The sequence below is a fragment of the Carassius auratus genome, chromosome 31 (genome assembly GCF_003368295.1).
Source record: "Carassius auratus strain Wakin chromosome 31, ASM336829v1, whole genome shotgun sequence".
Lineage (NCBI taxonomy): Eukaryota > Metazoa > Chordata > Actinopteri > Cypriniformes > Cyprinidae > Carassius > Carassius auratus.
In genome coordinates, this window is record NC_039273.1 from 20,465,208 (window position 1) to 20,490,667 (window position 25,460).

The window sequence follows — 25,460 nt, forward strand, 5'->3', positions numbered from 1 at the left end:
TCTCACACACATAGAAGCATAGAAACACTTCTCACTTAATTTAATAAGTATTTAATCCATGAGCAAACATCCGTTTGACATTTTGATCATCACAATGTATTACGAATCAGTATAAACATGCATACAATTTTAAAAGCAAACGTAGACTTATGTGCTGTCTCATTCTGCACAATGTTTGTTGGTCCATTATTAAAATTTTGACTAGCCTAGTGTTAAAACACTCTCTGTCTTGCATTTTATTGGTATTTGAGGAAAGCTTGTGTAGAAGAGAATAATTTATTTTCTAATTTTTGTCTTTTTTAAATAATAGCAGTGGATTCTTATGTTCAACATTTTTGGAACAAAATGGTTCTCTCCTTTCTCATAGCTGCATTTTATGTATCCTAAACACAGTTAAATCATTTGGCAGAATTACAGCTTATTTGATATTTAATCTCAAACTTAGGGAACCAATTACAATAAAAAAAAAAAAAATACTTCATTAGAGGCATTATTGCTTATGGTACTGTGGGACAGCCATAATTTATAGAATTCATTTTCACAAAATAAATTATTTAAAAGTTTATATATATATATATATATATATATATATATATATATATATATATATATATATATATATATATTGAACATGTAATAATGTATTTTCAAGATTGAAAATTTAGGTCTGGGACAAAGTTTTTAGAAAATCTATACACATTTTAAAAAGTGGCAAAAGCAAATGATATAGGCATTAAAAAGCTTCCAATACAGTTTTAATGTGATTAATAAGTAATATAAATCAGCCTCTGGGACATAAAAGTTAAATAAACACCCATATAGCAGATGTATTAACAATAGCAGCATCCAAATTGTGCAAATAATATTAAACATTTAATGCATGTTTTCTCAGTTTAGAGTGAATTTCAGTGCTCTCTCATAACAGTTCCCAGAAACTCGTTTTTAAAGCACTTTAAAGCATGTTTTTAAGAAGTTCATATTCAGCATGCTAGAACATGCTTGAAGTAAAATGAAACACATGAATATATGTAGTCTATCTGTAGGTGGTACAATAATTGTTCCCCCAAAAAGGTGAGGGCCATTGAACAACAATACCTTTGGGTTCTCATAATAGTGCAATCATGTTCCTGAACCTCTGAGAGGATACAATATAATGGATAGATGATCCACTGTAATAAACAACAGGATTAATAAAAGATTACACTTGATGTGACACTAAGAGTTGCTGAAAATACCTTTTATCTGAGATTGATGACTGATTGGTTGATATTTTTACCTGCAGATTATTGTTATTTTTCTGACAAGAAGAATAATGGAAGAAATATCTGCAAAATCAGTGATTTGAATCATTTTCTGACACTGTTTTACCATTTCTTCAGTGAACCCTATGAATCCGCAGTCATTGGACATTGTAAGGGCATTCAGAGTGTGTATATGTGTCTGTGTTAAACTGTATAGCGGAGCTTTGTTTTTTGATGAGTCAGAAAATTGAAGCCCCTGTTAGACAATAACAGGACTTAAGCTCTCTTTTGACACATGCTGCTGAGCTGGCAGTCCCTCTGCACATTCTGCAGTAACTGCAGTGACAGCGGCTATATAAACACTCTGTATTGGACCGACCCCCAATGTTAATTACGCCAAATCTCTCGCACAAACTGCATGTGAGTATGAGTCGCCGTCATGCTGTCAAAATCAACATCATAAAGTTCATCAAAGCGGATTTAACTGTGAAAATGTATAAACTGATGCTCATTTGCATTGACCGGACACAATCATCATGGATCATCATGAATGACGGGAGATAGAGGCCTTTGTGAATCTTTGCATGGACTGAAAAGTCACCCATTTCTGGTGGTTACTAAATTAATTTTCAAAGCAATGTTTGAATTGAGATGTTTCAGCCATCGCTGGATCTATGGGGCCACTATTATCTTTGATAACTATTGGTATTCTCTGGTTGTTTCAGTGCAAATGTGTCAGTTTGCGATTAGATAGGTAAATTTTCTCTTGATGCAGCTACACTGAAAGGACCCAGTACAATATTCTTAAGTGACCTAAAACAAATTCCCTCTTGCATTATCACTAATCTTGTTTTTGATAACTTGACACTAAAAGTAAAGCACTGAGGTCATAGGTTAGGCCTGAATGTTGAATAGTAATGTTCATATAATCTGGCAGGTGTTGTTGTATTATTAACCTTATCTTTTAATGTTGGCAGTAGCTGGAGAGAGCAGACATGAATCAGCGAGAGCAGATGGAGCAGCGGGGGCAGTGGAGGATCACAGTGTGGGAAGAGGAAAACTTCCAGGGCAAGCGCTGTGAGTTCATGCTGGAGTGCCCGAACATTCTGGACAGGGATTTCCAAAAGATTCGTTCTATCAAAGTGGACAACGGCCCGTAAGTGTGTGTGAGAGCTAATCTATTGCTTTTATTAGTTTCTCACGTGCATGTAAATCATCAAAAATCAAAAGATAGAATTCTCTCTCTCTCTCTCTCTCTCTCTCTCTCTCTATCTATATATGTTTGTGTGTGTGTGTGTGTGTGTGTAAACATGCTTTGAGGGAGATAATATAAATATTGATCCTATTTTCTGCAGCTGGGTGGGTTATGAGTACCCCGAGTATCAGGGTCAGCAGTTCATCCTGGAGAAGGGAGATTATCCCTGCTATCAGGCCTGGAGCGGAAACAGCAGCTACCGCACTGAGCACCTGCTTTCCTTCAGACCCATTAAGTGTGCTGTAAGTTTTGCATTTGATGCATCTAAGTGTCTCATTTACTTACATTAGATTTTTATAATAAATCTTTGTGTGTGTGTGTGTGTGTGAAATATCACAAAATTAATATTGTGATAATGCTGATAATAGCAATGTATGATAAAGAAATAACATGCCTACAATCTACCCATTCCAACGAAATGTGCAGATAATTTTACATTTAAATAATTAAAAAGGTATCTTGAATCTGAAATATGAACGTCCCAAAATAGTCCTTTTGGTCCTCATTTATGTCCTGTTTCATCACCAGAATCACAGTGACAGTAAAATTACCCTGTATGAGTGTGAGGACATGATGGGACGCAAGTTCGAGATGTGCGATGACTACCCCTCTCTTCAAGGCATGGGCTGGTGCAGTAAGGAGGTTCCTTCAATCAAAGTCAACTCTGGAGCGTAAGTCATCCTCAGTTCGCTCTAGTAGGCCTATAAGTTATATTTTTATTACTTCTCTCTGCACATAGATTTATCTCAATAATAATATGTTCTTCTTCATCTCCCCCTTGCACCTACGGCAGTTGGGTGGGCTACCAGTTTCCAGGTTACCGTGGATACCAGTATATCTTTGAGAGAGACAGACGTCAAGGAGAATACAGGAAATATTATGAGTACGGCACCCAGGCCCACAGCAACCAGATCCAATCAATCCGCAGAATTCAGCACTAAGTCCGCCCCCAGTCTTCTTATTGGCTACTGTGTATCAAGTGATAGCATGTTATTACACGAAGCGAAGTAGGCAATAAACGCTTTTTCAAACTCCAGAAAAAAAGAGTGTGCTTGTCGCCATTCCTTTTTGATTTATCCAACCAGTGCCCAGAAAATTTAACGTTAGATCGTTAAAAACTGGAGTGTTATTATTTTATAACAAATTGAAAACCTTGTACTTACAGGATAGAGATTTAATATATTATTTACAGAGCTTTCAGTTTAGACAGCTTTAGATTAGGTTTTTATTTTATTTATTTATTCTTAATGTCAGACATAGAATGTATATTGTTCTTGTCGGATTGTATTTTATTTTCAATAAACAAAAGCACGAGATGATGGCTATTAGTGTTTCTACTGTGCGCAGTGTTGCCAGATCTATTGCGTTTTGCCGCTCAAAACTTTTATTTATAATGATGTTTTAGCGTTGGTTATTTGAATACTACATCAAATTTGTTTACATCTCTACATTTGATCACATAAGTAAATCATCGAGAGCTGTCCGCGGTGCTGACATCTTCTAGCTGCAAATAGAGCATAAGACTAACAAATCATTAATAATATTTGGGATCTATGTACTAGCAAGGTATTTTTACATTTACTTCTAAACTTCACAGAAGTTTCCATTCGATTTGAATGAATGAAGAAGACTTAGAGAGAATAAGAAAATATAGTCAGCACGCATGACTGAAGCGCATCTACAGCGGCTTTAAAACAGCACACATAACAACATAACACAATCAGGTTACAAAGGTCTAGCAAATATAATATTTTGATTAACGGGGCGCATTAAAATATGAAATAGCAGGCTGGCAGCACATGAGATGATCATTAAGCGCCCTCTGCTGGTTGAATTTTATTTTATTTTTCAATTGGCGCAAACAGTTTAGCCATAATTTTAAAACGTTTCTAAAAATGCGTATATTGTTGATAAGTTCTTTAAAAATATAACACATATATAAGAAGAGCAAAAATGACTAATCAATATAATTCAAGTGTAGCTTTTTTTTGTGTGTTTAAAATGCCTTAAAAAATTGATACAAAAAAATAAAAATAATAATATTGTGTTTGACCCCCTTTCACCTTCAGATCTGCCTTAATTCTACGTGGCATTGATTCAACAGGGTGCTGAAAGAATTCCTTAGAAATGTTGTCCCATATTGATAGGATAGCATCTTGCAGTTGATGGAGATTTGTGGGATGAAGATCCAGGGCACGAAGCTCCCGTTCCACCACATCCCAAAGATGCTCTATTGGGTTGAGATATGGTGACTTTGGGGGCCATTTTAGTAAAGTGAACTAATTGTCATGTTCAAGAAACCAATTTGAAATGATTCGAGCTCTGTGACATTATATTATTCCAGCATTATCCTGCTGGAAGTAGACATAAGAGGATGAGTACATGGTGGTCATATATGGATGGACATGGTCAGAAACAATGCTCAGGTAGGCCGTGGCATTTAAACGATGCCCAATTGTCACTAAGGGGCCTAAAGTGTGCCAAGAAAACATCCCCCACCCCCTTACACCACCACCAGCAGCAGCAGCCTGCACAGTGGTAACAAGGCATGATGGATCTGTTTACGCCAAATTCTGACTCTACCATCTGAATTTTGGTGAGCTTGTGCAAATTGTAGCCTCTTTTTCCTATTTGTGGTGGAGATGAGTGGGACCCTGTGGGGTCTTCTGCTGTTGTAGCCCATCCACCTCAAGGTTGTGCGTGTTGTGGCTTCACAAATGCTTTGCTGCAAACCTCGGTTGTAACGAGTGATTATTTCAGTCAAAGTTGCTCTTCTATCAGCTTGAATCATTCGGCCCATTCTCCTCTGACCTCTAGCATCAACAAGGCATTTTCACCCACAGGACTGCCGCATACTGGATGTTTTTCCCTTTTAACACCATTCTTTGTAAACCCTAGAAATGGTTGTGCGTGAAAATCCCAGTAGCTGCAGATTGTGAAATACTCAGACCATCCCAATTGGCACCAACAACCATGCCACGCTCAAAAATGCTTAAATCACCTTTCTTTCTCATTCTGATATTCAGTTTGGAGTTCAGGAGATTGTCTTGACCGGGACCACACCCCTAAATGCATTGAAGCAACTGCCATGTGATTGGTTGATTAGATAATTGCATTAATGAGAAATTGAACAGGTGTTCATAATAATCCTCTAGGTGAGTGTGTATATATATATTTATATGTGTGTGTGTGTGTGTGTGTGTGTGTGTGTGTGTGTGTGTGTGTTTGTGTGTGTGTGTGTGTGTGTGTGTGTGTGTGTGTGTGTGTGTGTGTGTGTGTGTGTGTGTAATTTGAAAAATTAGGACAAACTAATACACTTTATATCTCAGACCCATGTTGCCACATGATGGCGCTTTGGCTCTTTGCATTGAAACGTTTGGCCATCGTCACCCATTTTACGTTGTCTAAAGGTGAAAATGCGTTTTTTTTTTTTTTATTTAATTCATCACTTGGCATGCAATCCATGTGGACATTAAAATTACCCATTTTGAAAAATATAGCATAACATCATAACATAACATCTGCTGTAAATTTACATATTTCTGAAATTGAAGGGGGCATGGGGGGTTGAACCAATACTTTAAATTGATAACTGAATATCGCTTGTTCTTAAAACCCCAAATTTAATAGAAAATGTATTTTCATATAAATTTTACTAGACATTCTGTAATTAACTCAATGGGTGAAATCTTACAAGGATGCTGATGGACACTCATCGACTTAAGACAGAATGAGGCTTCTGCAAGTTAAAGAACTAACACTGCATCTGTTGCTACACTAATTGTACCAGCCATTACACCAGTCTCTTCATCAGGAGAGTTTAATCAGGCATTAAGAGCTCAAATCACCCTCTTACCACCAATCTATCATGCCTACTGCCCACCACCCTCAAAAACTCACTTCTGAGCCTATTTTAACTTTCTGCTGTGCACCTATCATTATACTTTCCCCATCCATGTCCTTATGTTCCCTTCTATTCTATTCTGTGTTTTGAACAGTACCAGACGTTCCCCCAGTTATTTCCGCTCCTTCCCAGCTGCCAGTATCTTTCACTCTTTTTTCCTCACTCTGCTGTTATTGTCACTGCTGGCTACCAAGGCAACACTCAGGCAATGATGTTGTAGAAGGTAGAGGCGGTGATGACCCAACATTAATCATTACTTGTTATGATTGTGCCAGTCTGTCATTCACTTTTCTGTCAAATACCAATTAACAATAAGCAATGGAGTCATTTTTACTGTTTTTTATTTGCAGATTAAATTTAGCATTATAGATAAGTGTATCCTTTTTATATACAGTATCTCCTAAAATATGGTTCAAAATATATATGAAGACCCGTCTTTCTTCTTTATTTCATATTATAAATATCATGGTACAGCTACATTCTTACTTAACCCTGTAAAGCCTGACATATTAAATTATTGTCCGAAAAATATAGTTTTAAATGGAACATTTAGTTAAAACCTTAGGCAAAATATATATTAAATCTCTTTTAAAAATGTTTGTATATGTGTATCATGTTTGATAATTAAGGCTTTGTGGAGAAAAAACACCTACATTTTATCCAGAGGGCCGAACTGAACAATATGGTCCAGTTGCTGATATATAAATGGATAAAAAGTCAAATGAAATTTTAATAGTTTGTAATGTAAAATAATGAGATGTTTATAACATTATAGCATACAAATATTAACACAATTTAATTCGGGGTCCAATACTCAAAATTAACTAACTATTGACTATGCATTTTGTCTCTATAAATTCATTATTTGCTGCTTATTAATATTTAATAAGGTAGCTGTTAAATTTATGTATAGGCTAGGATTAAAGGATCTGACATATGGTCATATAAGCCATTAATGTGTGCTTTTATATATAATATTTATAAACAGCCAATATGATAGCAATATGCATGCTAATAAGCAACTTGTTAATAGTTAAACTACAAACTGAAGTTCATTTTTATAATTTATACTTTCTGAAAAATAGCAGAATATGTAAATTTGTGATTGTGATTTTTCATGTTTTCATGTTTCATGACCTCGTTGGTAATGTAGAGGCGTTAGAACTTTGCATATTAGATATGATACAGTAGGCTTTGGAGGATTAAATAACTTACAAAACCTTCTGATGAGATCAAGCCCACTGAAAACGTACACACATGTAACACGCTGCTCTTTTCTGCCCTGACTTGCCCTGTACATACAATCTGAAGCCTGAATATGCTGAGTGAGCTTATATTCAGGGTTTATATAATCATATCTCTCAGCTCTGAGACTTTATTCATAATTGTGCTAGGTGGGTGGAAGAAGACTAATCCTCACTGAGTCTTACTGTGAGAGCATTGGGAACGTTCTGTGGGGTTCTGAAAGACCCTGAGGAAGAGCAAAATGCATGGATCTTGACTCTTGCCATGAAGGGAAAGAGACATATTGTGATACAATTGGTGCAGAGGTCTTTTATAATAATAATAAAAAAAAGGAGCAATATTGGATCTGAGCTAAGGGAGGATGGGTCCTTCAGTATCACTGTTATGATCAATGTCAGTATGTTTTCTAGTAATTTCCAAAGTAAATTATATTTAATAATAAAAACTGATTCAAGCCGTTTTTCTGATCCAGTCTTTATCCTCATCATGTTTATATGAAATCATCAAAGCTGCAATGATGACTCCCCCTCTTTCACATTATCTAACCACGATATGTGGGCGAGTTGTTTTTGTTGGAAGTCCTTGGCAAAGTTTGACGAGTTGAATAATATAAATAACATTGCCTCAGTGTTTTTTCCCCTTTCTTTTGCATTAACCCTTGTGTCATAACAATAGCTTGTCAATAAAAGCTTGTTAATGTACCTCAAAGTTTGAATAGATTTTGTTATTCCAGGTACAATTTAATGGCATGGGCATCTAATAATGTTGTATAATGAGATATATATATATATATAGCTAAGGTAAGGTCTATTCTATTAATTTTTATTAATCTTTTTTCTTGGCCCAAATTATATTTTCAAAGATGTGGATTATGTCTTCCACTTTTAGCTGAGTGTCTCAGAGGGGCTAACTGCATGCACTGGGACAAATAAATAATCTCATAGCCAAGATTAGTATATACCAATATAGCCTGCAGTAAAGAGAGACATAAGTCCCCTGCTGAAAAGGTTTGAAATACAAAGATAAACAAACTCTTGCTAATGCTGATGACCTAGAAAATGTATTAAACTTGGTACATCAGCCTTAGGAGGGCAACTTATAGATCAGCTGTGATGTATGGGTTCTTTGAGATGCCAGTGTGTTTGTATTTTGATAAAAAGAGAAAGAGAGAGACTGTGAAAATAATTCTTTACAAAGTGGCAACAACAGTATAGGGCCAAGGGCGTTCTGTTTGCAGTTTGTTTTATACTTAAAATTATTTCTCATGCTACTGGTGTAATCATTGCCTTCTTTGACTTTGATTAGGACATGAGTCCTGTGACCTGCCTGCTGCTGGACAGCAATTCACTGAGTATCAGTTTACCATTCATTTACTTTTAGTTTGAAAAATTATGCAGAATGTTGAGGTGAAAAGCATTAAATAATAATAATAATAATAATAATTGCATGTGTGTGTGTGTGTGTGTGTGTGTTTGTGTGTGTGTGTGTGTGTGTGTGTGTGTGTGTGTGTGTGTGTGTGTGTGTGTGTGTGTGTGTGTGTCTGAGAGAGAGAGTTGAGTGGGAATGGAGGTTGGTGGAGTAAGTGATAATGTGCGACACCTGCGCCACTCACTGGTCTTGAGTCCCATGGCTCTCAACCACTATATATATATAATTCTGCTTTCAAATTAATTAGTACAGAAAAAAAAATTGAAAAGGTTAAACTTTAGGGACCAATTCTCACTACTAGTTGCTTTTTAGAATCCATACTAGCATATTGGCTGTTTATCAGTACTTATAAAGCACATATTAATGCCTTAATTGTGTCTAAGCATATTTTAGATCCCTTGATTCTACCCCATATCCAAACTTAACAACTAATAAGAAGTAAATTATTAGTTTAATGAGACAAAAGTCATAGTTAAGTTTTAGTTTGTTGTCATTGAAATCATGCTGAATTGAATCGAAACCCTCCTGTTATGTGCAAATTTCAACAGTTTTTTAATGTGTGGGGTCGAATTGATTGAATTTATTATTATTAGTTTTTTTTTTTTTTTTTTTTGGAAATGAAAAAAATGCAGAATGTTTTGTGTAATTAGTAGGATTAGGGGAATGAAAATAAAGTTAGTAGAGAATAAATATTATTATGTCAAAGGAAAGTCCCCATATATGGAAACCCAACAACAATATTTTTTCCTTTTTTTTTTTTTTCTTTTTTTATTAAAAATATTATTATCATAAGTTTTAGAGAAGTCAAAGTTTTGGGGGGTCTTGATATATTGTTTAGAGCAAATAAAAATAACAATAATAATAATAATTAATATTTTTTAGCATTTAATGTGCTTTTAGTTTGAAATTGTATGTTGCTGTTGTTATTTTTTTTTGTCCAGTAATTATCTGCCAAAACCTTGTTAACAGTATTATAACTTTCAGGTAAGTAGCATTACTGCATCTGTTTATTTGTAATTCAGTGGAAACATGAATGGTTGAAAGAATCTGTCTGGTAGATCTCTTGTTGTCTTTCTCGCCTACCTTCTGAATTCAGTATTAATCAGGCTTCTTCACATGTAGCCTTTGGCATTCTCTGGCGACTAATCCCACATTCCCACCATAGTTTTGACAGTCATCTCTAAAACAGAAAGCTGAAAGAAATACTGTAAATTATTAATTGCCGACTTCGTCCGTTCAGTTATCCCTGGATCTCGCTTCCCGCTGCTGGCGTTTCCACGGCGACCGCATAGGGCTGCATCCGTCCTTGGTTGCTACGGCTCGAGCAGTATACACTTACATAAACAGCTTACTTAACAAGAAGGAACTTCACATTACAGGTTCATTCAGGAATAATGCTGCCTAATTCATGCTTGCTGATGCATTTCTTAATTGTAAATAGTTTAAGAGCTATACGGCCTTACACAGATTAACATTCATGTCTGCAGCCTCTCCTGCTTCACTGCCAAGAACATCGATTGAATAGGAAGAGCATTCGTGTACATCAATAATAATAGGCGAGATGATATGCTTACAGGCACTATAGGTAATAATTAAACTCTGGGGCGTCCGGGTTTCTTATACAGAGAAGGCTGCTGTTGTTAACGTTTCTCAGGCCACGTTAGATCTGGATCAGACCCTTTTACTAATATAGCCGTTGTCATAGAGACAAAGCGGAATGCGCCCCCAGAATTCCTATGGCCCGGTTCTGCAGCCTTCCGTCACAATGACACTTCTATCAGACTGCACCAAAATCCAGCCAATCAAATGTTCGAACTCTCGAACCACGTGTTTTATTCACAAATTCTGGGGGTTCTCTCGCTTCAAACCAGATGCTTCTTACTCGCTCAATGACTCATGCACCCTGAGGCCATTTTCACACACAAGATGTTTCTGTTGAGTACTACCTGTACAGGTGTCAGCATATATGTACATATATATATATACCACACACACATATAAACATGTTAAAATGTTTCAAAACACATTAATTTTTATGGTCTGCATAGGATCATATAATATTAAAATACATATTTAAATCCAGACTTTAATCCTATTACGAAACTAACAATTTGATTACTTAAGTAAAGTTCAGGGTCCCCCCATATTAAGTCAACTTTAGACTTAGTTTCCATAGATAAACAACCCATATGAGCCTATTAACGAAACTAACGCAGGAACTAAAGGAGAGTTTCAGCACCATGGCTAGCAACAAGCCATGATTAAAAATGACCCGACACATATATTTTTACACAGAAGTCACGAACGATTGATTAAATTTAGTAGGTGTATGTTGTCCTGAATTAACATAAAACATTTTGCACAGCTATACATAAACTGAAAAGCATCCGGTGAATCCAGTCACTGCATTTATGTTGTTACCGCGCTGCTTATCCGACTGATTATCTTCAAGCATATGCGGTCATTTGCCTGCACAGGAATGACGTAGACACTATCTCTGCACTGTTGCTCGCTCTCATGCGTGATTTCACTGCAGATTTTACAAATGGCCGAGTTTGTTTAAAATATTGATGAGCAGCAGCAAATCATTTTTAGTTAAATCAGATTAGCCAGGTCTTTATCTGCATGCAATATTATGCAAGCGCCAGCCAATGTCAGCAAAACCTTGATTATTTTGTGCTTAGATGAAAAACGCAGCAACAAGGACACTTCAATCACGAACCGCTGTATCGACGACTGTCCCCTTTTCATTGTCAAAACAATAAAGAAGTGGCAGAGTCTGGGGGTATTTGTATTCATATATTTTCAAATATACAATATAAAACATTACGTTTTATACTATGACAATTGGCACATATGACTGTAGAGAATCGTTTTGTTGTAAAACAGTACATTCAGCGTTCATATAGATAGCATCAGGCGCTACAGGAGACAAGAGGAGAGTGTCTGTTGCAGGCCAGCACCCCGGACAGCTCAGCGTCGATGACAACATCGTTTCTGAAACTAATAGAAAAATAAGATCCCAACACTGACGCACAGGCTAATAATTTACATCTCTCACTTTAGCTCGGCACCAGATATTGTTATTTTGTTTCTTCTTCTTCAAAAACCACAATGATGATACGAGTAGAATACTTTAAGCATGCATTAAGTAAACTATGACGAAACCCCAGATCGCGCTCGTGACATTCACTGGGTCATGAAGGTTGTATTTTACACATGTATTAACGTAACCCTCCTCTCATGGAGGTGAGGCAAAATCCCCCTGTCCGTTTCCATAAACCAGTAATAGAGTGAAACACTCTTCACACCTTCAGCAGTCGGGCCTTACATTCATTTCACCCTTGAAGGAAGGGTTTGCAGAGGTATCGGAGAGTTTCTCTCTCCCTTTAACACGAGACAAACTTAGCGGTCCAGGTTATTATTCCATCTTCCGTTCGTATCGCTCGAGCCACCCTCGTTCTTGAGGTCTTGGAAGACCTCGGTGAAGAAATGCGGGTCGGAGTTGATCTGCAGCATTTTGGCACTCATTTTGTCAATGATCCGCAGGGAGCGCTCCCAGAACACCTCCTTGTTGGTTTCCACCAGGAAGGGCTTGAGCGGGTACGATATCTCGTTGCCCATGTAAGAGTAAGCCAGGTAGAGGCAGGTTAAAAAGGTGGCCTGCAGCTCGTACTCGCTGGAAATATCCTCGGTCACCGCCTCCCGGCAGAGCAGGTAGACGAACACCATGTTGGCAGGAGTAATGAAACCCTGGTCTTGCCAACCTTGGATGAGCAGTGATCGGTCGACGTTTCGGAACCACAGGATGATCTCATTTGGGCTCAGCTCTTTGAGTTTGTAGCACCTTCTGCACATGAACTCGCTCAGGCAGCGAAGGAGCTCTCCTGTGGAGGCTTGCACGATGACTCGTCTAGGCGATATGATGGAGCGACTGCTCGGTTGCCGCTGGACCGACAGGAGCTGCTTTCCGTTCTGTGATGCATTTTGGGTTTGATTGGATCGAAGGCTTTTATCCGGTACTGTAGGGACTGGCACTGCAAGTGGCCCAGGCTTCGTCTTGCGCTCCGAACTTGATTGAGACTTCTTAAGATTGTCGGTGTTTAGCTGGTCAACAGGGTTATTGATCTGAGAAACGGGTGGGTTCGGGTTCACCTTCTTGGCACTCTTCTTCTTGGCCGAGGCAGCGACTAACCGCTTCCACGTCAGAGCTGATAATAGCACCGAATGGCGCTTGAGACTCTTCTCTGTTTTGCCGCTAGCTCCATCCGTCTTCTCATCCAGAATCCCTCCTTTTCTGGACGTGGGAGAAATCGAGAGAACCGTGCCCATCTTTTCCACTGACGACCAACACCCACCGGCCCTTCGGAATGCGCTGTCTCGCCTTTCGTCCCGTTGAGTGCCTCGGGGAGCTGCGACTTTAGAGTCACAGGTTTACGTCCATTTATGTTTCGTGTGACCACTGGGTATACAGTGGGGAAAACAGCAGTTGAGTTGATTAGGTTACCGTACCTATATAATAATCGATGCTCGCCTCAGTCACACGCGCTCTCTCCGCCACTCCTTCTGCATCCCACTGCGCGCGCAGCCTCAGACAGTGGGAGCAATGGGCAGGACTTGTAATGTGTAGCCGGGCAAATAAACTTAAGGTACAGACCTGTAAACCGGGATAAGCCTTCTCAATCTGCCAATCCTGACGCGGAGTGAAAGGACTGATGTCTGCTTTCACCAACCAGAGAAGCCTGAAAAGCATTTGCCCACATCTTATATGAGTGTGTATATAGGTTAGACAGTCTCTTTCAGACTTCTATTTTTATACAAGTGCTTCAGAGTGTATTTATGGATTTTTCCCAACAATTGAACACTATATCACATTATTGCAGCTGTTCAACATGTCAGCAAGAAAGGTATCTTACAAACACAGATACAAAATCTACTCCGAAATTATGTCTTACAGTTGCTACACTGTATGCAATTATTTAATCAAGTATTTTTTGAAAAAAAAAAAAAAAAAATCAGTCCTTCTTCAAAATTACTAGCAAATTTCTAGGTGAATACACCAAATGTTTTTACTGTACAAGTCAAAAAGGGAAATAAGAATAACGAGTGTGAAAAATAGATAATAACAAAATCCAACACTTGGTTGCTTTTTCTTAATTGTGTATTCGTAATTGTATTTCATAACCCCCCCAAAATATTTAAATCATTCATACTTTTTAAATAGGTATAGATATCATAACTCAAGTAAAAGGTCATTTAAAACCTTAGTGGTACAGAGCACCGGCGCAGTGCTTACAGCAGCCTCAGACACGTTTGCAGCATTATGCTCCACCTTGTGGACATTCATTTGTAGACAAGCATAACATAAAACCCAAAGTCAACATCAGCATTGTAAAAAAGCTCACAATTTATGTTTAGAGATGTTGTTATACACTGTAACAAGAGGTAGACATGCAACTGTTCCCTTTTAGATATATATTTTTATTCTCCTGAAACACTTTAATATTCTTTTTTTTCTGTGATGTTTGATATAAATAGCTAGTTGTCCGAAAAAATTTCAAAATACAATTTATCCTATTGTTACACAAGATTTCCTCTGTTTAATGCATGACCTCTGATGTTGCAAACATGGTTTTATTTGCATGCATGTAAATGGAAAAAAATGCAATGCCCTCTTTCAACCTATTTCTACGAGTTTGTGGAAATATTTCAAAGCTTCAAATATTAAAAAAGAGAGTTTGAAACTTTGTATTTCTCTATTTCAAAATATTTTCCCCTACCCTTTCTTACCCGTAAAGATAGCTTTGTTGGTATATGCTAATATATTTAGGTTGATTCACGAATTTTTAGGTTACATTTTTCAGCATAATTTTAGCAACAAATGTATGCAGTTAATAAAAAGCATGTGCAGGTACATCATGGATAACTTATATACCATTAGACCAACAATTGTTCTAAATCTAAATCAACTGTCTCAGTCAGGATTCACCACCTTGGACAGTACCAGTAGGTGGCAGTATGATGAATGTTCATTTTTGAAAGCAGCCATACAAGCCCAGACTCCCACCCACTGATCTATAATATAGAATAGTTATATATATAGATCAGTGCTCCCACCCAGTGTTGAAAAAAACTGAAGTCCAGGTATTATAAGCGACTTTGAGATTGCTTTTTCATGAAATTTCTTATGTAAGTAGTCACAGGATGTATTTTTTGTGGGTTGTGGGGCTCGTTTCTAGAATACATTGGCGTATTTGGGCTTGTTCGTGTTTCGCACCTATAGGACAAACTGTGTGACTGTTTTATGATTATTTAGTGGATGATGGTGTTTCTCTGTCTGTCAATGCCAAGGGAATTGCAGATTGTTTGAATGAGTGCTATTAGTAGATTTCTGAGGCATGTATAAGTTCTCCTCCTTAAGCACTGAAATGTGGCTATTATTCATTCCAGAAGCTGATTTTAATGTAACTGTAAGGAACTTTTTTAAATAATGAAATTCATAGTCATCAATGCACACAATATATATTTGTATATGCACAGAAGAGAAAACAAATGTGCCCCTCCAGCTCAAATACAGCTACTACAGGTGCAATTCAGTTTTTTATCTCTTTGAGCAGACTTCACAAGCAAAGACTCATGTCTTCTCTGGCATGAACCTCTCTGGCATCTGAATCTCACAGCACCAGTGAAACCTACAGTGACAGTTTTCCTCATATTCCAGTGTATTGTCTGCAAATCCTTTACCACAGCACAAGCTGTCACAGCCAGAGAATATTCATAAAAAAAAAAAAAATGTCACTCTTGCCTTTTCGCTGCCTGGTGTCCATGAACTGACGAGACTTCTTGTAGCCAAAGTCCACATCATCTACACAACACCCCCCCCCCCCCCCAAGCTTTTTTCTTTTTTCTCCTTAGTATAAAGAATTCCTTTAAAACACACTTACTCTTGGCATCAAATTAACATGTACACAAGTCTTGCAAACTGCTGTACTTTGGCAACTATCATGTTTGCATTTAAAAAATGCAATCATAACAAACAAAATGTATTTTATTGGTGAGAAGCCTCATTTTAGCCTCGTGTAGACACATGCACTACAAGGTCTGAAATACTAATAAAAGCATAAGGTCTACTGCTTTTTTCTTCATGTCAGTTTTAGTCATTAAAACGGTCACACTGAAATAATACACTTATGCCCTCTAACGGTCATACGACTAACTACATGGTGTTATTGAAGGCCTTCGATGGATGCCCAACCAAAAATTACGCTCCTGTCATAGTTTACTCACGCACAAGCTGTTCCAAACCTGTATGAGTTTCTTTCTTTTGTCGAACACAAAATAAAATATTTTGAAGATTGTTGGTAATCAAACATTTAACGGTAGCCATTGACTTACATAGTATTTTTCCCCATATCTTCTTTTGTTCTAAACAGAATAAAGAAACTCATACAGATTTGGATCAACTTGAGGGTTGATTACAATTTTTTTATTTATTTTTTAACTTAGAATACCATTCAAAATACAAACATGCCATGCAGAACGTTGACTGAGCAACAAGTTATCTGTGCAAGAAAATGTTTGACTTGTCAAAAAGTATGATACAACAACAACAAATTTACATCTAAACTACATTTTCAACCCAATGGGGATTTCCAAATTATGTTCTGGTGAATGATGACTCATAGTTATATTGCAAATATAAAGGTTTTCCTATTATGCAGAAAAAAAAAGAAAAAAAAAGAGAGGTCAAAGGAAGCACCAATTCTGGATCATAATTTGCAGAACAGGGTCATTGTTATTTTTATTGTTAAGAAGACTGTATCCATTTCATATTCATTTCAAAGTTTCAAGCGTATAATAAATTAATATAATGAGGAGCTTTTGTATTGTTCCTCACCTTGTTGCAGGATCTTGGCCAGGTTTCTGCTCTGGCTGATGCAGTGCGATGGCTGTGGAACTGATGCTGGCATTCTCGCATGCCCAACCGGGCACCTTTTGCCACTTCTTGAACTATCCCAGGGTGAGACTGGCACATGTCTGCATGTCTGCCTAACAACATTTTAGTTCTACGGCAGATACTATTGGGATCCATCACTAAAGGGTTACCATCCACCCTGGTGCAAAAGTAATAGGTATAAACTACTAGATACAGACACACAAAACCACACAAAAGAGGCATTTACAGTATCTACCTGGAGTGCCTTTTCCAAATAATTCACTTAGAAAAATCATTGAAAGTTTATTATTATTATTATTATTATTATTATTATTATTATTATTATATTTTTAAACCCATTTCATCAAAGAGGATACATTTCCAAATAAATAAATAAAAAAAAATCTACAAAAATGTAGATATTCTGTTCTTTTCCTCATTCCCTCCTTCTTTCATCCTTTAAGTCTAGACCCTCTCTCTTAAAGTTATTTCCTATTAAAAACTTTAATTGCCTCTTGTTATTTAAAAAGGCTTGTTGAACCTGAATGCAAATTGATAAATTCCTGCGTTTGTTGCTGTAATCACCTTCATCCAACTGTCTCAAAACTAAAGTTTTAAAAGTAATACTGCATTAGTTTTTATAGAACCTTATTTGTCCAGCTCAAGTCAAAAAGTTCAGGGGTTTGTAAACAGGGCCGTTTGAAGGAATTTGGGGGCCCCAAGCAAAATGGACATAGAGGCCCCCCGACAACAACCCCCCCCCCCCCCCACACACACACACACACAAACACACACACACACGCAAAGCCTACAGGAACCACAGCATAGCCATACAGTTTAAGTTCACCCGCACTTTATATAAATTAAAAAAAGTTTACAGTGCAAATACTGCTTGAAAAAATAGTTTGGTGGGAATTCAATAGTGATTTGCACTGTTTTTTTTTCTTCTAATAATATGACAGCACAAACTTAGTTTAAACTCTGGGCTGTGCAGGATATCAGCTATAATTATAGAGCTTTTGGTACTTTGTGCTTTATAGCGGAAAAATCAGCACTGAGAAGTGATGCATCTGTTGATGTTGAGGATGAAGTTGATGGTGTAGCTGGGAAATAATTGAAACAAAAATCTGAAATTACCTGTGAAGTACGTTTTACCATTTCACTGTTAGCATATTGAAAGAGGTCACTATTACCAGCTCAGGGGTGCGTTAAAAGTTTCCTTTTTTAGATTTTTTTTTTTTTAAATGCATAGAATGCAATGCATACATTAAAAAAAACATTTAATTATTAATAATTGTTTCTCTTTTTTTTTAAAATTCATATTTAAACAGACTGTTCCTGCTTAATATTTACAGATATTAGTCCGTATCGTGGTTTGATGTAAGCGCAATGACCTATTTTTAATTCATTCATTCAAAATTTGGCAAATTACGTGTCATTCTGCGTTAAACTGTAAATTCCGTTTTTATGACTGGATTCCGCTATTCTTGCAATCGAAACACGCCACGACGTTCTCTTTATGTTTGCCTGAGCCCTCAAATCAAAACACTGCTGACTCCTAGCAGTCTGCGATTTCTGATCTGCGTTCTCCTTATCCCGTTAAAAAAAAACATCTTACAGTAACCATATTCCTTCCGTTCGAAAAAAAAAAGCAGAGATCACTTGACTTGATTGGCCTGCTGATGTCAGCGACAACTGAGAGGGGCCTTCATCCCGATAACAGTGTCATTACATGTTACTGCATTGACGATCAAAGGGGCGCTCACACAGTGTCGTTGCATTTTATTCTTAACCAGTCGTTGTCTTGGGGCCCCAGGTCAGCTCGGGGCCCCAAGCAATTGCTTGGTTTGCCTGCCTTGTTGCGACGGGCCTGTTTGTAAATAAACAGTGTAGAAACCCTACATGGCACCCGTTTAGTTAAATCCACTCAACTCTTATGTTTGCTTTGGAAATGATTCTCGTGGAAGTAGAATACTCGTCTCAATATTTTTTTCCGTTTTATTTCTAGTTTTCACCAGGTCTTAAATTTAAATAAGTGTTATGATGTCCAGCTGTCGTTTTTGATATGTTTTTCATAAAGTGTTCTCTTACCTGTGTGGTCCTTGGCAGTCCTCTCGGCCCTACAGCTATATCAGTACCCTCTGTTATCAGCCAGAATTTATTTCTGTTAGAACAGTTTCCAGCCAAACAGAATAAATGTCAAATGTCCATGCCAAACCCAAATTTCAGAAGCAAAGAAAAACTTAAAAGGAGTTGTTGCTTCATCCTCTTTTTGTTTATCAAACTTTGATAAAATTGATAAGAGTTCTAGTCTTTCTCTTAGGACAATCTTGGGATAGATTCGGAAGCCTTATATGGACTGATATATATATATATATATATATATATATATATATATATATAGTATGTATATAGTATAGTATATAGTACAGACCCAAAAGTTTGGACACACCTTCTCATTCAAAGAGTTTTCTTTATTTTCATGACTGTGAAAATTGTAGAGTCACACTGAAGGCATCAAGGGCTATTTGAGCAAGAAGGAGAGTGATGGGATGCTGCGCCAGATGACCTGACCTCCACAGTCACCGGACCTGAACCCAATCGAGATGGTTTAGGGGTGAGCTGGACCGCAGACAGAAGGCAAAAGGGCCAACAAGTGCTAAGCATCTCTTGGGAAACTCCTTCAAGACTGTTGGAAGACCATTTCAGGTGACTACCTCTTGAAGCTCATCAAGAGAATGCCAAGAGTGTGCAAAGCAGTAATCAAAGCAAAAGGTGGCTACTTTGAAGAACCTTAAATATGTAAAATACATATTTTCAGTTGTTTCACACTTTTTTGTTATGTATATAATTCCATATAAAATTCTACAATTTTATAGTCTTGATGCTTTCAGTGTGATTCTACAATTTTCATAGTCATGGAAATAAACAAAACTCTTTGAATGAGAAGGTGTGTCCAAACTTTTGGTCTGTACTGTGTGTGTGTGTGTGTGTGTGTGTGTGTGTATATATATATATATATATATATATATATATATATATATATATATATATATATATATATATATTAAATGTATATAACAGATGACCTGGCATTTCTAAAAACACATTTAATTCTAAAATATTGATACAATATTTCTAAACTGAACGGGCATATTTCAGAAACAGAAACACAGAAACCAAAAACTTAATATCCATCCATGCATTCTCCAAACAGCTTGCTGTATGCTCTGATAGTGACTCTGGTTGAAATTTAATCTGAATAATTAAAGAATTTCTTCACCCCAAAAAAATAAAATAAAACAATGTTTAAAACAATGTTGCAAAACAAGAATGCATCTCTACACATGGCACTCCTTTGGCTTTCTCCCTTTTTACATTCATCTAAATGTAAAGGGGAAATTTTATGGCACTCTGTTAAATGAATTTCTGTCACCTAAATGTTTTGGGTGCTTTACACTGAAAAATGTAAGGCACTGTTGAAAATGACAAAGCTGGTAACTACACACACAGAATCACATCAAATGTACAATAACCATTAATTAACAAAGTAATCCTGTGACAAACCCAACCCACTGTCAGAATATTTACTGTTTTAACAACCACTGAGATTTTTTTCCCCCTCTGTAACATCTATGGGACAGAAAGACACAGCTCTGGGGAGTACACTTTGTTCTTCAGTTGTAGCTGCAGGCATGCAGTAGAAGGAACAGATGTTATGCTCCAGGTAGAGCTTAGATCGGGCCCAACAAATCAAGCCCGACCCTACCCGAGCCCGAGCACGTTGTGTCCGAGCCCGGCCCGGCCCGACCATAGACAGTAGAAGAAATGGACACAGCGACCCCATTGGAACTCAATTGAGACAAGTGAAGCCCATTTTTAGCGTTTTTTAGCACTTCCGTTTCTGACGCGCAGACTCAAAAGAAGCTTGACGATGTCATCAACCTGTCTGACAGATGTAAATCTTCTAGTAGCTGTGCGTGCAAACGGCCATCGTTAATCTTGCAGAGACGGCGAGCTTGAGCGGGGAGTTCTTTGGCGTGAGTGAGCAGGAGTAACTATTCTGATTAATTATTTTGTATAGTATTTTAAAATGTAACGCCAGTACGCCATATTAAGTTTATTGCCTGCGAGCTTCTTCTCCTGTCTGTACGGTAATGCGACAGAGAGTTGAGTGGTTATGACGCAGTCGTTAGCCTATTTTTTACAAAAACTGTTTATACGGGGCCATAATGTAACATAGAAGGTAATGGAGCCCTTTATACATTGTCGTGTATCTTTAGAAATAAATAATGGACAGAGTCTTTAAATGCCACAGATGTAAAGTTATTCACTGTCAAAAGTGACGCCAAAATGAATGGGAGTCAATGGTAATGCTAACGCAAGTGAAGTTCTGCTACAAGATGGCAGCTCGCAGCCGACTTCAACTTCCGGTCGACTTCCTTGACGCCTGGGCCCGACACGTTCACTATAATTATGAACCCGAGCCCGATTTAAACCCGACCATTTTTAATATATGGGCCTTTATAACCAGGGGCAGCGGCAGATTTTTTTATTTTTTTACCGCAGGTGCTGCTTTGCTATATATATATATGCGTGCGGCATTTAATGCACGAGACAAAGCCAACACATATGTTCTCACTCCCCACGACTAGTTTAAAATGTTTCCATACCTCCGATTTTCCTCCAAACTTGCTCAAAGTTAATTCTCCTTTTTTTTTTTCTTTGCTTCTTCAAGCTCCATGTTGCACTTAATCTACTGAATAGTAGGCTACAGCGCGCACAGCAGGTGTGATGCGTCACGCATGCGAAACTGCGAGTGGACGAGACGCAGCGCATGACACGTGACGTGCTTTATCAAGGGCCCGACCCGACCCGGCCTGAGGACGGTGGCGGGAAATATCGGCCCGGGTCGCTCGGGCAGAGAATCTAAGCTCTAGCTCCAGGGGAGGACAAAATGAAAGAGAAAGCAAGGTCTGAGCTATGTTTTTTTGTGTATTGCACTATTTTAGTGCACATTTAAAGTCTGAGAGTGGTGTAATTATTTGCCTGTGAATAGCTGATTTCTGGGGAAAAATTGGTGTGCACAAAGCATATGATTATGTTTGTGTGTATTTGGAGATAATGCAATTGACAACTCCTGTTTCAGGACCAAAAGCTATTGATTGATTGATTGATTGATTGATTGATTGATTGATTGATTGATTGATTGATTGATTGATTGATTGATTGAGTGATTGAGTGATTGATTGAGTGATTGATTGATTGAAGGCAAAACATGAACATTTCACTTCTTGTCTAAAATAAGATCCACACGATCAAGTTAATGCTTGTTAGATTAAATATTAAACAAAAATATTTTAGTCCATAAAGATCACAAAAAAGTTTATGTATGCATTATTTTACTATATTTTTAAATAGGCTTTTTTTTTTTTTTTTACATAATAATAGGCTATGTATCATTATTAGCCTGTTTTTCATTTTCATTTCATGTAATTTTTTTTCTACTCGTTTTTTGTTTGTTTGCTTTGTTTTTTTTGTCACGGCGCGGTAGCGACGGTCTGGGTCCAAATGCAGGGAAGAGACACTTTATTATAAAAAAGAACAAAAAGGCCAACAAGGCAAAACAAAACTGGCATAAACACGATCACTGGGAAAACCACACACAACTCCAGGAACACTATATAAATCAACATTAACAAGTACAATTAATCCAGGCAGGCCGAGTGGTGGGAGAGAGGAGAATATATGTGGGTGAACAAATGGGAATCAGCTGTGTGTGTCTGAGTGAGTGAGCGGATGCAAAACAGGTGTACCAAGTGAACCAGGTGTGAAAATGAATGTGTGAGTGGGTGAAGGTGATGAGTCCGGGAGAATGGAAGTGGTGCCCTCTGTTGGTGAGAGGGAGGATCACCGAGTCCGGACTCATGACATTTTTTAGAATAATGTATTTTTTTATTTATTTTTTATTAAATTAAATGTTTAAAATAACACCTAATAATAAGAGTATTATTTATTAGTGTGTTTTATTATTATTAGTAGTAGTAGTATTCTTTTTATCCTTTTTATTTATTTATAATTTTTTTGCCATGGCTTTATGTGTCCACATGTGGGATTACATTCATAGTCTCAAAGATAATGGTCGCCCTCTAGTGAGACAAAGAAAGATTATAAACTTTTCAGGTCAAATGGTGTTTGTAATCAGCGTTTAGAATTTGTATTGACTGACGTCTGGTTAGTAAAGGGCGGAGTCCGGAGCGATGACACATCAGAAGGCAACAGAGACAGTCACGTCTTCTTTTATAGGTGCGAAGAGAGAGCGATTCTGCTAAAAGTATCTCTTCATTGTGCTGTGGAGAATTACAATGCTAGTGTCTGTAATTAGGCCGACTGGGGCCGATTATTGTGGGCATCTCTCTGGCATTCACTCTGAGTCTCCTCAGTGTCACCTGGGGCCCGTTTCAGAAAGGAGGTTAAAACTCTGAGTATGTTAACCCTGAAATTAGGGAAATTTGTCTTAGTCTGTTGCAAAGAACTGCTACTTTTACATGGTAAATAGAATATATCATGATTTTCACTCTATATTTTTTTTCTGTATATAGCATCTAGAGCTACTTCCACTTAGCCTACTGTAAATAGGATACATCGCTAAGAAAGTATGTTAATTCCCCTTTGTGTAAATAGCCACTGCTGTATTTTTCTTACTTTATTGGCAGATCATTCGTAAAATAAGACAAATGCACTTAAAATATTATTATTACTTTTATTTTGTAATATATATATATATATATATATATATATATATATATATATATATATATATATATATATATATATATAATTATTTATTTTTTTTGCCCATTAGATACCATAAAAATGATTAACTATTATTTCATTAATCTAACATTCTGCCAGTTTTGACCTGTGATATTATAACACTGATAAGAATTACATTTGTATTGAGTCTGAAGTATGCAGACGGCTTTTTGGTGGGAGCTGTTGCCATGGTGAATCGCAATATCGGCGCTCTATTGATAATGGCTTTTTATAGTTTTTAAAATTTAGAGTTGATTAAACCAACTCATTTCAGCTGTATTGTAACCGAAAACTCAGAGTTTCCCATCTCAGGGTAAGGCAACTCAGAATTCAAGTTTAAACTCAGAGTTGGTTGAACCTCCTTATTGAAACGGGCCCCTGGGTGGATGAGTCCTGCAACTCTGACTGGATAGGAGCCGCCGATGAGATGCTCACAGGGCATCCCGGAAGCTCGAAAGGGGCCTGCAAACCTACAGTATTGTTCAAAATAATAGCAGTACAATGTGACTAACCAGAATAATCAAGGTTTTTAGTATATTTTTTATTGCTACGTGGCAAACAAGTTACCAGTAGGTTCAGTAGATTGTCAGAAAACAAACAAGACCCAGCATTCATGATATGCACGCTCTTAAGGCTGTGCAATTGGGCAATTAGTTGAAAGGGGTGTGTTCAAAAAAATAGCAGTGTCTACCTTTGACTGTACAAACTCAAAACTATTTTGTACAAACATTTTTTTTTTCTGGGATTTAGCAATCCTGTGAATCACTAAACTAATATTTAGTTGTATGACCACAGTTTTTTAAAACTGCTTGACATCTGTGTGGCATGGAGTCAACCAACTTGTGGCACCTCTCAGCTGTTATTCCACTCCATGATTCTTTAACAACATTCCACAATTCATTCACATTTCTTGGTTTTGCTTCAGAAACAGCATTTTTGATATCACCCCACAAGTTCTCAATTGGATTAAGGTCTGGAGATTGGGCTGGCCACTCCATAACATTAATTTTGTTGGTTTGGAACCAAGACTTTGCCCGTTTACTAGTGTGTTTTGGGTCATTGTCTTGTTGAAACAACCATTTCAAGGGCATGTCCTCTTCAGCATAGGGCAACATGACCTCTTCAAGTATTTTAACATATGCAAACTGATCCATGATCTCTGGTATGCGATAAATAGGCCCAACACCATAGTAGGAGAAACATGCCCATTTCATGATGCTTGCACCTCCATGCTTCACTGTCTTCACTGTGTACTGTGGCTTGAATTCAGAGTTTGGGGGTCGTCTCACAAACTGCCTGTGGCCCTTGGACCCAAAAAGAACAATTTTACTCTCATCAGTCCACAAAATGTTCCTCCATTTCTCTTTAGGCCAGTTGATGTGTTCTTTGTCAAATTGTAACCTCTTCTGCACATGCCTTTTTTTTAACAGAGGGACTTTGCGGGGGATTCTTGAAAATAGATTAGCTTCACACAGACGTCTTCTAACTGTCACAGTACTTACAGGTAACTCCAGACTGTCTTTGATCATCCTGGAGGTGATCATTGGCTGAGCCTTTGCCATTCTGGTTATTCTTCTATCCATTTTGATGGTTGTCTTCCGTTTTCTACCACGTCTCTCTGGTTTTGCTCTCCAT

The 25,460-nt window shown here is 37.4% G+C and overlaps 2 protein-coding genes across 3 annotated transcripts; one reads left to right on the forward strand and one right to left on the reverse strand.

Annotated features, from left to right (window-relative positions):
- Positions 1 to 1,598: 1,598 nt before the first annotated feature.
- Positions 1,599 to 3,815, forward strand: LOC113051125 (beta-crystallin A2-like). Of its 2 annotated transcripts, none has more exons than XM_026214729.1 (5): positions 1,599 to 1,661; positions 2,219 to 2,397; positions 2,597 to 2,738; positions 3,025 to 3,167; positions 3,290 to 3,815. In XM_026214729.1, exons 2-5 carry the CDS (start codon positions 2,237 to 2,239, stop codon positions 3,435 to 3,437), a joined length of 594 nt encoding a protein of 197 aa, XP_026070514.1. In that variant the 5' UTR covers positions 1,599 to 1,661; positions 2,219 to 2,236; the 3' UTR covers positions 3,438 to 3,815. The 2 variants fall into 2 exon arrangements, with proteins under 2 accessions (XP_026070514.1, XP_026070515.1); XM_026214730.1 differs by having other exon boundaries at positions 1,631 to 1,661; positions 2,222 to 2,397; positions 3,290 to 3,437.
- An 8,046-nt stretch (positions 3,816 to 11,861) lies between these two features.
- On the reverse strand, positions 11,862 to 13,745 carry LOC113050777 (cyclin-dependent kinase 5 activator 1-like). The gene has a single exon (XM_026214070.1). The coding sequence runs from the start codon at positions 13,403 to 13,405 to the stop codon at positions 12,479 to 12,481; it is 927 nt and encodes a 308-aa protein (XP_026069855.1). The 5' UTR covers positions 13,406 to 13,745; the 3' UTR covers positions 11,862 to 12,478.
- Positions 13,746 to 25,460: the final 11,715 nt, after the last annotated feature.

Excerpts from the sequence above, each read along its gene's own strand:
- LOC113050777 (XM_026214070.1), bottom strand. The coding sequence starts at position 13,405 with ATGGGCACGGTTCTCTCGATTTCTCCCACGTCCAGAAAAGGAGGGATT.
- LOC113051125 (XM_026214729.1), top strand. The coding sequence starts at position 2,237 with ATGAATCAGCGAGAGCAGATGGAGCAGCGGGGGCAGTGGAGGATCACA. Across the intron at positions 2,398-2,596 it reads ATCAAAGTGGACAACGGCCC|CTGGGTGGGTTATGAGTACC; the intron begins GTAAGTGTGTGT and ends TATTTTCTGCAG. Across the intron at positions 2,739-3,024 it reads TCAGACCCATTAAGTGTGCT|AATCACAGTGACAGTAAAAT; the intron begins GTAAGTTTTGCA and ends TTTCATCACCAG.